This window comes from Bombina bombina, chromosome 3 (assembly GCF_027579735.1).
Source record: "Bombina bombina isolate aBomBom1 chromosome 3, aBomBom1.pri, whole genome shotgun sequence".
Taxonomy (NCBI): domain Eukaryota; kingdom Metazoa; phylum Chordata; class Amphibia; order Anura; family Bombinatoridae; genus Bombina; species Bombina bombina.
Genome location: NC_069501.1, coordinates 1,117,651,137 through 1,117,665,871, shown reverse-complemented (window position 1 = coordinate 1,117,665,871; position 14,735 = coordinate 1,117,651,137). Strand labels below are relative to the sequence as shown.

Genomic DNA, 14,735 nt, shown 5'->3' with positions numbered 1-14,735 from the left:
CGATTAGAATTACCGAAGCCCTCTCCTGTTTGATCCGAGCAATCACCCGGGGAAGGAGAGCAAATGGTGGAAACACATAAGCTAGGTTGAACGACCAAGGCACTGCGAAGGCATCTATCAGTTTGGCCTGAAGATCCCTTGACCTGGATCCGTATCTTGGGAGCTTGGTATTCTGACGAGACGCCATCAGATCCAATTCCGGTCTGCCCCATCTGAGAATCAGAGTGGCAAAGACCTCCGGATGGAGTTCCCACTCCCCCGGATGAAACATCTGTCTGCTTAAAAAGTCAGCTTCCCAGTTGTCCACTCCTGGTATGTAGATTGCTGACAGATAACAAAAAAGTGAGCCTCCGCCCATCGAATTATCTTGGATACTTCTGTCATCGCTAAGGGACTCCTTGTTCCTCCCTGATAAACACATAGAACAAGTAGTTTCCTCAAGTTCAGACATGTTAAACAGACTAGCAATAATAGTCGTTCTTTACTTGATATATTGGGCTCTGAAGTCAAATTACATAGCCAAAAAGGTTGAACTAAAAAGTGTACTGCGCCTTTAAATAATAAAAGCGCAACAATTTTTCTGTTATCTCAAAAACAACGTTTGCAGCAATAAAAAATGTCCTTAAGTGCCAAAATTAACTTAACAATATTGCACTGCTTGTTTAGATATGTTATATATCAATTTATATCAAATTTATCAGTTATAACAACTTTTTATCAATTCAGGCCCCTGCACCTCGCAACAGTTCTGCTGCGGCGCCTACCAGCCCCCAGATGACACTGATTCTGCTTAAGTAGATCCTAAGTCTCTTTTTGTTTGCAAAAACAACTTAGGCCCCACCGGAGCCCAGGACCTTGCTGCCGATCTGGATGATACTGTGCAGCTGAGCGCGCACAATTAGGCCCCGCCCATCGTGGGCATAACTCGAGCCGTACAGAGACCCGCATGGATAGTAAAATAACATGCCGGTTCCCAAATAAAATATTAAAAGCCATGTGCCCCTCTTACATACAACTCAATAATAAAGCGTAACTACATGAAAAAACTGCACTCCCTCAGACCAGTTATAACGATATAACGACAGCCCTTAAGACAGCAAACTGCATCTCCCAGCGTCTAGCCCACACTGAATATGCCTAAATGATATCCTTAGACATATTTAGCAATCAATATAAAAGAGAATCCCAGGTACACCATTCCCATACATATAGTGCATACCGATTACCCGTCCCCAGATAGGGAATAATGTCAGCCTGTTCTGATGCATCAAGTCTCCCCAGAAACAAATGACTGCACATACCTCAATGCTGCTTGTAGCATGACACTGTTCTCCACACTGAAGATATTTCTTTTACACTACCTTCAACTGCTCTGTGGAAACCAGCAGGATCTTAGGTAATGTTTGCTAAGATCATCAACATCAGGGCAGAAAAATAAGATGTCTGCATTCCTCTTAGGAATTAAGTGACTGACAATTTCCCCCTGAGAAAAATAGTACTCACTGGCACCATTTTAAAATAAAAAGCTTCTTGATTGAAGAATCAAAACAAACACCTCACTTTCCTATCACTAACACAGGCAAAGAGAATGACTGGGGTGGGAGGGAAGGGAGGAGCTATATATACAGCTCTGCTGTGGTGCTCTTTGCCACTTCCTGCTAAACAGGAGGCGTAATCTCATAAGTAAGGATGAAATCCGTGGACTCGTCATATCTTGTAAAAGAAATACACAATAATAATAATAAATTACGCCAAGCAGGTAAAAGGTAATATAAGCAACACATTAAAAGGAGGGACATTTTACACTATTTAAAATATGGTAAATCTCTTTAGCCATTGTACCAAGATATATTCGACGTTTTGTATTTTGGAAAAAAAAAAATAGTGCCGTACCTATAACCATCCAGATAGCAAATCGTATCCACGTTCCTCTATCTAGCTGCATCATTAGGTAAACATTTACCAAAATACTTAAAATAGGGAGTACAGGAAGGAACGGTACCTATAAGCCAGTAACAAAAGTTAAAATTAGACTTAAAACATACATTTGCAAATAAGAAGCAATCCTACATGTATATAGGTGTCAATATTTTATTTTCCTATATAACATACAACTTTCATGGTTTAGATAGAAAACGCAATTTTAAGAGTTTTCAATTTACTTCTAATATCAAATGTACTTGCTCTCTTTGCATCCATTGCTGAACAGTAGCTAGGCTCAGGAGCAGCAATGCACTGCTGGGAACTAGGTGAACACATCTAGTAAGCCAATGATATGAGGCATATTTGTGAAGCCATAAATTACTAGCTGTCAGTGGTGCGTTGCTGCTCTATATGCCTATCTAGATATGCTTTTCAGCAATGGATACTAAAAGAACAATGTAAACAGGTTGCAATGGTTAAAACATATCTATATGTAAGCAACAGTGCAATAATAAGATGCTCTAACAAAGGGGTTTGCAATTGGCCACATATGAGTATTTTAGGTTTGCAGGAGGCAATACTGAGAATATTATGTAGGTGCTAACGAAAGGAAACAACATTCCAGCAAATTTGTATTGTCAAAATTCAAAATATACAACAAATGAGCCATTTGGAAACTTACTTTGGTTGCAGCCTCATTTTTATTTTTGTGAAAGAATTCTGCTGTGATTCTGTTTTAAAATTTCTAATTTTTTGGATAATTTTCATTTGAGTTTAGCATATTGTATTGATATACAGTACATTAGGGTTCGACAAACCCAGAAGCTAGGAAGCCATTGGCTCCTAGAATTTTATCTCTGGCTCCTAACTTTTTGGGTTATTCTCCATATATCTATATGCAAAAAACACTATCTGGCTCCTAAATATTCTTATTGGCTCCTAAATTTTAAACAGATTTTCATATAATTTTCATGTGTCACAAAATAGTTATCCTTTTTTTTCAAGCCATTAAACAAAACAAAATAAAAAAAGGAAAAACCATTGTAAATTATGGGCCATACAAAAACAGGGGTGGGCCTAATTTGTCCCCTAGGCCGTAAATTTCCTACCCAAGCTCTAACACACAAGAATATTTTTTCACTTTTATGTCCCTTTAAATGAACAGGTACAAAAAAAAATTAGCCAGCAATTTTAAACATTTTTGAGAATGTTTTATTTAATATAAAAACAAAATCTAATACATCTAATACAAGCATTGCTTCTGAATTGTCTACATACCTTAAAAGAAAGTTTAGTTTTGCTTTCTGGTTGTCTCCAAATAATAATGGTGAATACTGAACATAAAAGAATAATTAATGCAAGAGGGATAATAATTAAAGGATCTCCATTTATTAGGGAATCTTGACAGAAGACTGTTAAACAGCAAAACACGATAATAAACAAACCTGAAAAAACAAACAAACAGGAAAATGATTAAATAGCTGTTTCGGCAGTTTGCAGCATTACAGATTGAGCTTTTTGGCTTCTTTAGAACGTGTGGGACAAAGCACAATTGTTACACACAAGCAAGATGCGTTTGCCCATTCATGCGATATGCACTGTGATATTAAGTTCTATTTTCTAAATGCTTCAACTTAGCTTTAATTGTATAACTTAACCCCTTATCGACTCAGAGGTAACCCTGTATGTCCCATGTCCTTAAAGGGATATGGAACCTAAAATTTTGCATGTGTCTAGAGCACTATATTGCAGCAGTTTTGCAAGAATGTTTTCCATTTGCAAGAGCACTAAATGGCAGCACTATTTCCTGCCAGGCACTTACCAATGAAAGAATACTATGGGAACAAAAGCAAATTTAATAAAAAAAAAGTAAATTGGAAACTGTTTTAAAATTGTATGCTCTGTCTGAATCACAAAAAAAAATTTTTGGGTTTCATATCCCTTTAAAGGGTTTTGGGCCCTGTGATAGCGCTGAAAGTGACTAGACGCGCTATTTCAATATACCTCACCTGGAGGCATCAGGCTATGGAAAAGAGCAGCTGACATACTGATGTTCTCTTAACCAGTTGGCTGCCAGAGGGGAGTGTGGTGTTTTGTGTAGTAGGAAAGAGGCCTATACCGATTGTTACAAATGGACGATTGGTCCCCTATATCTAGGGTTGCCACCTCAGCCATGTTTTCCTGGTCACTTATGAGTTACACATGCTGCAGGGTGTGCAGGGAGGAACATGTATTGTTTTTATGGACAGCACTATTTATGTGCACTATTCATATTCCTCCCTGCAGCATGTGTAACGTAAGTGTTTTGTATTTTAAGGGACGGGTGGCAACCCTACCTATATCATCTAAAGTTTTTTTTTTTTGCATGTGGATTGTGCATGTGAGTACACCAGACACCCTCAGGGAAATAGTCTGGTATTATATGACTAAATGATTTAATGTCTAAAGTCAATTTGTATATAGTACTGCAAACAAAACAATGCATCTGGGCATTGTTTCTAATCTTCTTTGATGTTCTCAGTAAGAAACAGAAAAATGAGCTCCTGCACTGATAAGGCAATTACTGTGTAGCATGTTGCAGGGTCCTACATCTGAAATCTGCAGGATACACTCTAGCCTCTCGTGAAAAGAAATAATGAAAGATCATTGCACAATGTTATATTATGCATGACTGAAAATGTTATGGGGAATTAATATTTGGCGTTTAATGTCCTTTAGGTGGTCAGTTACTGAGGACATCTGGAAATGCAGCATTTCTCAGGGTGATGAAACCACCTAGAACAGCTTACCAGCTGTAATATATATATATATATATACATATATACATATACACACACACACATACACACATATATATATATATACACACACACACTATATATATATATATATATACACACATACATATACACACACACATATACATATATACACACACAAATACATACACACATATATATATATATATATATACACACACACATACACATACACACATACATATATACACACATATATATACATACATACACACAAACAGTACTGTGAAAAATTCTTAGGCCACCATTAGATTTGCTGTTTTAGCAATGGTATAATGACCATATATAATTATTTAGATTCGGATTGGATTGATGGCACCACTCAGGAATATTATATCGGGTCTTTTACCGTTCTGTAATTAGGTCGATGGCCCTAGTATTCAACAGTTTTGTGTGGTTAGGTGCTATGTACAAACAACGTTACATTACAGGTTGGTTAGCTAAAGAAACTAACTGCAAAAAGATACTTCATAAGCACTCAAAAGACCCCTAATTATATGGAGTTGGAAAAAGAATCACACAAGTTAAAACATAAATCTTTATTAGAAATATTAAAATCTGGGTTGGATAAAACCAAAATGCTGGTCTGGAATTCCCAGTACACTGACTGGATATTGTACACTAGAACCTCTTATTGCAATATTATCTAATGGCAGATAGGGAAGACACTGACTTGATTTCTCTAGATATTATATAAAAATGGTCAAGAGAGTGTTATTGTGTAGAGTTATATAATCACTGCAACAGCAGCTGACACTTACTCCTAATATAGCATAAATGACACAATACAATAGATCAAAGGGGAAATTAATGAAATTGGTATCTATATTAAACGCATAGGTAAAGTAGTGCTATGGAGTAATAGTGTATAGATAAATTATACTACCTCAATTAATCAATGTCTTGTTTAGACCATAGTTAACATAAATGTGGAATTATCATCAGTGATCGTAAAGCACACCTAACCTGTGACAATTTAAAGAAAAAATTCCCTTTAATAGGTAGATAGAGTAGTGAGTTACCTATTTCGGCCTGACCAAAATTCTTGGTTATAAAAGTGATACCAACTGTCCCTGTATAGGGGGTTAAATATTGGGTAGCCAGCAGCTACCAATGACCATATAGGAAAACTGACTATACTTGGGATAATCCCTAGAGTGATTGACACTGAATGGTGACAGTTTTACTGCCTATATCAAATTGTTTCGGTAGTTATACAGTAATAAATAGTTTAAATAAAATAATGTATTAAATAATACATATCATACCAGTGTATATTAATTTATATCACATGGAATAACTATTGGTATAATTACCGCAATTAGTTAGTAATAGTAAGTTAGCTGTAATGATGTTACTACAGTTAGGCTGTTAACTCAATCAGTTTTAACTAAAAGGTATCCATAATTGAAGATTGCATGTCAGGCGAAAAAAACAGAATTTATGCTTACCTGATAAATTACTTTCTCCAACGGTGTGTCCGGTCCACGGCGTCATCCTTACTTGTGGGATATTCTCTTCCCCAACAGGAAATGGCAAAGAGTCCCAGCAAAGCTGGTCACATGATCCCTCCTAGGCTCCGCCCACCCCAGTCATTCGACCGACGGACAGGAGGAAATATATATAGGAGAAACCATATGATACCGTGGTGACTGTAGTTAGAGAAAATAATTCATCAGACCTGATTAAAAAACCAGGGCGGGCCGTGGACCGGACACACCGTTGGAGAAAGTAATTTATCAGGTAAGCATAAATTCTGTTTTCTCCAACATTGGTGTGTCCGGTCCACGGCGTCATCCTTACTTGTGGGAACCAATACCAAAGCTTTAGGACACGGATGAAGGGAGGGAGCAAATCAGGTCACCTAAATGGAAGGCACCACGGCTTGCAAAACCTTTCTCCCAAAAATAGCCTCCGAAGAAGCAAAAGTATCAAATTTGTAAAATTTGGCAAAAGTGTGCAGTGAAGACCAAGTCGCTGCCTTACATATCTGGTCAACAGAAGCCTCGTTCTTGAAGGCCCATGTGGAAGCCACAGCCCTAGTGGAGTGAGCTGTGATTCTTTCAGGAGGCTGCCATCCGGCAGTCTCATAAGCCAATCGGATAATGCTTTTAAGCCAAAAGGAAAGAGAGGTAGAAGTCGCTTTTTGACCTCTCCTTTTACCAGAATAAACAACAAACAAGGAAGATGTTTGTCTGAAATCTTTAGTAGCCTCTAAATAGAATTTTAGAGCACGGACTACGTCCAAATTGTGTAACAAACGTTCCTTCTTTGAAACTGGATTCGGACACAAAGAAGGTACAACTATCTCCTGGTTAATATTTTTGTTGGAAACAACTTTCGGAAGAAAACCAGGCTTAGTACGCAAAACCACCTTATCTGCATGGAACACCAGATAGGGCGGAGAACACTGCAGAGCAGATAACTCTGAAACTCTTCTAGCAGAAGAAATTGCAACCAAAAACAAAACTTTCCAAGATAATAACTTAATATCTACGGAATGTAAGGGTTCAAACGGAACCCCTTGAAGAACTGAAAGAACTAGATTTAGACTCCAGGGAGGAGTCAAAGGTCTGTAAACAGGCTTGATCCTAACCAGAGCCTGAACAAATGCTTGAACATCTGGCACAGCTGCCAGTCTTTTGTGAAGTAAAACAGATAAAGCAGAGATCTGTCCCCTCAGAGAACTTGCAGATAATCCTTTCTCCAAACCTTCTTGTAGAAAGGATAGAATCTTAGGATTTTTTATCTTGTTCCATGGGAATCCTTTAGATTCACACCAACAGATATATTTTTTCCATATTTTATGGTAAATTTTTCTAGTTACAGGCTTTCTAGCCTGAATCAGAGTATCTATTACAGAATCTGAAAACCCACGCTTTAATAAAATCAAGCATTCAATCTCCAAGCCGTCAGTTGGAGGGAAACCAGATTCGGATGTTCGAATGGACCCTGAACAAGAAGGTCCTGTCTCAAATGTAGCTTCCATGGTGGAGCCGATGACATATTGACCAGGTCTGCATACCAAGTCCTGCGTGGCCACGCAGGAGCTATCAAGATCACCGAGGCCCTCTCCTGATTGATCCTGGCTACCAGCCTGGGGATGAGAGGAAACGGTGGGAATACATAAGCTAGGTTGAAGGTCCAAGGTGCTACTAGTGCATCTACTAGGGTCGCCTTGGGATCCCTGGATCTGGACCCGTAGCAAGGAACCTTGAAGTTCTGACGAGACGCCATCAGATCGATGTCTGGAATGCCCCATAATTGAGTTATTTGGGCAAAGATTTCCGGATGGAGTTCCCACTCCCCCGGATGGAATGTCTGACGACTCAGAAAATCCGCTTCCCAATTTTCCACTCCTGGGATGTGGATCGCAGACAAGTGGCAGGAGTGATCCTCCGCCCATTGAATTATCTTGGTCACTTCTTTCATCGCCAGGGAAGTCCTTGTTCCCCCCTGATGATTGATATATGCAACGGTCGTCATGTTGTCTGACTGAAACCTTATGAATTTGGCCTTTGCTAGTTGAGGCCAAGCTCTGAGAGCATTGAATATCGCTCTCAGTTCCAGAATGTTTATCGGGAGAAGAGACTCTTCCCGAGACCATAGACCCTGAGCTTTCAGGGATTCCCAGACCGCGCCCCAGCCCACTAGGCTGGCGTCGGTCGTGACAATGACCCACTCTGGTCTGCGGAAGCTCATTCCCTGTGACAGATTGTCCAGGGTCAGCCACCAACGGAGTGAATCTCTGGTCTTTTGATCTAATAGAATCGTCGGAGACAAGTCTGTATAATCCCCATTCCACTGTCTGAGCATGCACAGTTGTAATGGTCTTAGATGAATTTGTGCAAAAGGAACTATGTCCATTGTTGCAACCATCAATCCTATTACTTCCATGCACTGCACTATGGAAGGACGAGGAACAGAATGAAGTACTTGACAAGAGCTTAGAAGTTTTCATTTTCTGACCTCTGTCAGAAAAATCCTCATTTCTAAGGAATCTATTATTGTTCCCAAGAAGGGAACTCTTGTTGACGGGGACAGAGAACTTTTTTCTTTGTTCACCTTCCATCCGTGAGATCTGAGAAAGGCTAGGACGATGTCCGTATGAGCCTTTGCTTTTGACAGAGACGACGCTTGAATCAGGATGTCGTCCAAGTAAGGTACTACTGCAATGCCCCTTGGTCTTAGAACCGCTAGAAGGGACCCTAGTACCTTTGTGAAAATCCTTGGAGCAGTGGCTAATCCAAATGGAAGTGCCACAAACTGGTAATGCTTGTCCAGAAAAGCGAACCTTAGGAACTGATGATGTTCCTTGTGGATAGGAATATGTAGGTACGCATCCTTTAAATCCACGGTAGTCATAAATTTATTTTCCTGGATAGTAGGTAGGATCGTTCGAATAGTTTCCATTTTGAACGATGGTACCCTGAGAAATTTGTTTAGGATCTTTAGATCCAAAATTGGTCTGAATGTTCCCTCTTTTTTGGGAACTATGAACAGATTGGAATAAAATCCCATTCCTTGTTCTCTTATTGGAACTGGATGTATCACTCCCATCTTTAACAGGTCTTCTACACAATGTAAGAATGCCTGTCTCTTTATTTGGTTTGAAGATAATTGAGACCTGTGGAACCTTCCCCTTGGGGGTAGTTCCTTGAATTCCAGGAGATAACCTTGAGAAACTATTTCTAGCGCCCAAGGATCCTGAACATCTCTTGCCCAAGCCTGAGCAAAGAGAGAAAGTCTGCCCCCCACTAGATCCGGTCCCGGATCGGGGGCTATCCCTTCATGCTGTTTTGGTAGCAGTGGTAGGCTTCTTGGCCTGCTTACCCTTGTTCAAGCCTTGCATTGGTTTCCAGGCTGGTTTGGGTTGTGAAGTATTACCCTCTTGCTTAGAGGATACAGAATTAGAGACTGGTCCGTTTCTGCGAAAGGGACGAAAATTAGGCTTATTATTAGCCTTAAAAGACCTATCCTGTGGGAGGGCGTGGCCCTTTCCCCCAGTGATGTCTGAAATAATCTCCTTCAAATCAGGTCCAAATAATGTTTTACCTTTGAAAGGAATGTTAAGCAATTTTGTCTTGGAAGACACATCCGCTGACCAAGACTTTAGCCAAAGCACTAATCTAGCTAATTGCAAAGCGGCATCTAAAACAAAAGAGTTAGCCAATTTAAGTGCTTGAACTCTGTCCATAACCTCCTCATACGAAGATTCTTTACTGAGCGATTTTTCTAGTTCCTCGAACCAGAAACACGCTGCCGTAGTGACAGGAACAATGCATGAAATTGGTTGTAGAAGGTAACCTTGCTGTACAAAAATCTTTTTAAGCAAACCCTCTAATTTCTTATCCATAGGATCTTTGAAAGCACAACTATCTTCGATAGGAATAGTAGTGCGTTTGTTTAGAGTAGAAACCGCCCCCTCGACCTTGGGGACTGTCTGCCATAAGTCCTTTCTGGGGTCGACTATAGGAAATAATTTCTTAAATATAGGGGGGGAACAAAAGGTATGCCGGGCCTTTCCCACTCTTTATTTACTATGTCCGCCACTCGCTTGGGTATAGGAAAAGCGTCGGGGGGCACCGGAACCTCTAGGAACTTGTCCATCTTACATAATTTCACTGGAATGACCAAATTGTCACAATCATCCAGAGTAGATAACACCTCCTTAAGCAGTGCGCGGAGATGTTCTAATTTAAATTTAAATGTCACAACATTCAGCTTGATGAGAAATTTTTCCTGAATCTGAAATTTCTCCATCAGACAAAACCTCCCTCATGGCCCCTTCAGATTGGTGTGAGGGTATGTCAGAACAGTTATCATCAGCGTCCTCTTGCTCTTCAGTGTTTAAAACAGAGCAATCGCGCTTTCTCTGATAAGTAGGCATTTTGGATAAAAGATTTGCTATGGAGTTATCCATTACAGCCGTTAATTGTTGCATGGTAATAAGTATTGGCGCACTAGATGTACTAGGGGCCTCCTGTGTGGGCATAACTGGTGTAGACACAGTAGGGGATGATGTAGTATCATGTTTACTCCCCTCATTTGAGTTATCATCTTGGGCAATATCATTATCTGTTGCAATACTGTCCTTACTTTGTTTGGACACTATGGCACAATTATCACATAAATTTAAATGGGGAGACACATTGGCTTTCATACATATAGAACATAGCTTATCTGATGGTACAGACATGTTAAACAGGCTTAAACTTGTCAACAAAGCACAAAAAACGTTTTAAAATAAAACCGTTACTGTCACTTTAAATTTCAAACTGAAAACACTTTATTACTGAATATGTGAAAAAGTATGAAGGAATTGTTCAAAATTCACCAAAATTTCACCACAGTGTCTTAAAGCATTAAAAGTATTGCACACCAAATTTCAGAGCTTTAACCCTTAAATTAACGGAACCGGAGCCGTTTTTACATTTAACCCCTATACAGTCCCAGAATGAGGCTCTGTCTATAACTAGAAAGGCCCCCATCTGAAAAAGGTGTCCAACACAGTGCCTGCCGTTTTTCTAAACGTTCCCCAAGATTATAATACCAATAATTAGTTAGAATCTGCATAATATGCCTAGTAAAGCAATTGTTTTAGCCCAGAAAAATGTCTACCAGTTTTTAAGCCCTTTTTGAAGCCCTTTATTCTTTTATGTTTAACTAAGAAAATGGCTTACTGGTCCCCATGAGGGGAAATGACAGCCTTCCAGCATTACATGGTCTTGTTAGAAATATGGCTAGTCATACCTTAAGCAGAAAAGACTGCTAACTGTTTCCCCCAACTGAAGTTACTTCATCTCAACAGTCCTGTGTGGAAACAGCAATTGATTTCAGTTACTGTCTGCTAAAATCATCTTCCTCTTACAAACAGAAATCTTCATCCTTTTCTGTTTCAGAGTAAATAGTACATACCAGCACTATTTTAAAATAACAAACACTTGATAGAAGAATAAAAACTACATTTAAACACCAAAAAACTCTTAACCATCTCCGTGGAGATGTTGCCTGTGCAACGGCAAAGAGAATGACTGGGGTGGGCGGAGCCTAGGAGGGATCATGTGACCAGCTTTGCTGGGACTCTTTGCCATTTCCTGTTGGGGAAGAGAATATCCCACAAGTAAGGATGACGCCGTGGACCGGACACACCAATGTTGGAGAAAGTGTTTTAGGTGCTTAGTGTTAACTGTTGCAGACGTGATGCTGCCTGATTTTACCCACTCTGAGCCTGATTCAATAATAAATGTGATAAAGTGCAACATGTATAGCACGCTAATTCTGTTAATCATATAGGGCTAACAAAGTCCAAATAGAAATTGTATATTAGCTATAGTTTAATGTAGCTATCTGAAGTGCTATAAAACCGATTGCGCAGCCAGTGGCTGATTTGTTTTTAAATTTTGCATTGAAGACCTGGCAGCGTTTGTTTATTATGGACCCCTGAAAATTCTAACGCTTATTCATACTAAGTGTCAAACGGAAGGTACCGAATATTCTACTAGCTGCTTCATTGCAGTTTAAGATCCCTTATTGAAACAGACTGTGTCGGCAGAGAATCTGTTAGTGTCCAGATTCCCTGCGAGTCTATTCCACATTAAAATACTATGAGACACTGCCGGTATTAGCACTCATTGTTGGAAAATGTCAATCACGTAAGACATATACTGCTCTGCTTGGCTGCTTACTTGCGGTCTGTATTTAATTAATAATAGATTTAAATAACTGTTAGCAAAGAGCGTATCCTTATTAGGGTTCACAGTGAGTACTAGCGATTATGCAACGTTAATGCAATATAGATCACTACCATTGGTGACCTGCTACACCGCACAATATAAATGTCTCGAGACGCAAACTGCTGTATCTATTGCTTCAATTAAGTCTCAAGTCAGCCAAGTAAAGTTATAGTAACGGTGTCACCACTTTATGTATCAATCATTAGTTAGAGGAGATTTCTAGTTGTATTATTATTACCAGCAAGCATTTACATTAAAAAACTACAACGAGCTCCCATAAGCTCCCCCTTATGGGAGCTCGTTGTAGTATTTTTAATAGGCTTACCAATCTGATAAGTGGGGAATTAGATTTATAGACTTATTACTATGTGTTCAAGGGTGGTGAAGTTATTGGGCAGTTTTTCTGCAGTCTCAGATGACTCATCTACTTCCTTCAGTACTACCTTCAAGGGCTTAAATTATATTGCAGCCCAGGAGGGTTTTCCGTTTTTAGTTAACTTGCTAATACGGATGTTATGGGTGACTGTGTTGTGAATAAAGTGTCACTGCTCCCACATGAATGTACTACTGAACGTTACTTCTCTCCACTGGCTTCTGCTCATCGACAACTACCAGCCGACTGAGACATACATAGGATTTCATATACTTGCACCCATAAGGCTTATTTTTATGAACTGCCGACGGGGAGGTGTTTTATTTCTTTGTCAGTTGTTATACTTGTTACCACAGACCCTCAACAACTTCTATTATTTTAATGTACATGACTGTGTTGTGCATATATTGTTCCCTATGGCTTATTACTTCACGAGGGCAGCCGATTGGGTCCCCCCCCCCCCCCGTCCATGTGTGAAGGAACTGTATCGTTTAGTTCCACGACGACTTGCTTGTATTTACGGGAGAAGGGTTTGACTGAGGTCAGGGAGCTGACTAGGGAGTTTGTTTAATTTGGGTTCCGGTAACTTTATTTTTTATGTGCCATGTGGTTCTCCAACGGCTTCATTTCCCTTATCATTGCGGCCAGGGAGTTTTACTGGTAACGCCCACGATGGGCAGAGTTACAATACGCGCTATGATTTGAGCGCCAGATGCTTCTCTGCTGTGCTGCAGCATAATATTGGAGAGAGGCTCTGCACGTTTTAGACTGTGTCCCCCTTTCTATGTGGCTCAGAAAGAAGCCAGATGTTTCAGGGGATAGTGTACTTCCCTTGTATGTGGATGGTCACAGGTTCAAGTCACACTCAAGGTTGTTTTATTACAGAGATTGCAGGTTATAGGCACTGTAGCCTATGTTCTCTCTATTGCAGTGGGGTTCCGGTAAACTTGGGAACACACTGCTCGGGGAGTTACATTCACAGTTTTTCTACTGTGGTATTGTTATCCTGCTTTCCCATAGCCGTATCAGAATTAAAAGGACAGTTACATTTCTTTAACCACTGATACTCTGCCCCCCATCCCAAGGGTTATGTGTTTAATCATAGCTGCAGCTGCTAAATTTATTTTTGCATCTAATAAAGGAATAATGTTGTTCTTTTTACATTTTAAAGAAACAGTAACATATTTTCCTGGTTAAATTTTATTGTGGTTTCTCTGTCTAAAGCAGTGGCTGTTCGGAGTATGGTGTCACCGGTCACTCCGTACCGCAATATTCTTCATGTGGTGCCCAATCTAATTTATGTCCCACAGGCAGTGCTCTGCGGTTCCTAGCTATGGCCTTGCTTTTGCTTCATAGCGATGTCTGTTTGCCGCAGTGTTTATGTTGTTTTTGGCTTGTTTCTGCACAACAGAAATAAACCATTCTTTTAAATTTTAAAGAGACAGTAAGATTTTCTGTGTGAATTTTATTACAGAAATTGCGGCTGTTTTTGTTTGTTTAATCATCCTTTGTGACATAGGACGGTACAAACTCTCACAAGCAGGAGTTTCTTTAGGAATTATTAAAGAGACAGTTATGTCTTGTTCTGTGGGCATTGTATTTAAAGACTTTCAGCTGTTTTTCTTTGTTAGTTCATCCCTTAGGACTGAGGATGAGACAAACGCACTCAAGCCTAGAGTTAATTTTCAGTATTGAAAGAACAGCTATTCCATCTTCGGCGATTGCTGTTTGGGAGTCTGTTAACAACTGGCCACTTGTTTCTCCAGCCCTTTATTTCAAATCACAATTTTATGGCCCACATGCAGTGCCCTGTCTGTCATTTCGCACTCCACTCGGGGTTATGAGACATTCTATGTTTTTACATAGGGTTTAGCATTGCTGGAA

At 39.7% G+C, this 14,735-nt stretch overlaps 1 protein-coding gene across 1 annotated transcript in view; it reads right to left on the bottom strand.

Annotated features, from left to right (window-relative positions):
• The window catches only part of SLC7A1 (solute carrier family 7 member 1), a 189,150-nt gene that overhangs the window by 30,322 nt on the left and 144,093 nt on the right, over window positions 1-14,735 (bottom strand). The window contains exons 10-11 of the mRNA XM_053708477.1: window positions 3,202-3,368; window positions 1,894-2,002 (exon numbers count right to left, since the gene is read on the bottom strand). Coding sequence (XP_053564452.1) covers window positions 1,894-2,002; window positions 3,202-3,368 — 276 coding nt within the window. The remainder of the gene's footprint in view (window positions 1-1,893; window positions 2,003-3,201; window positions 3,369-14,735) is intronic.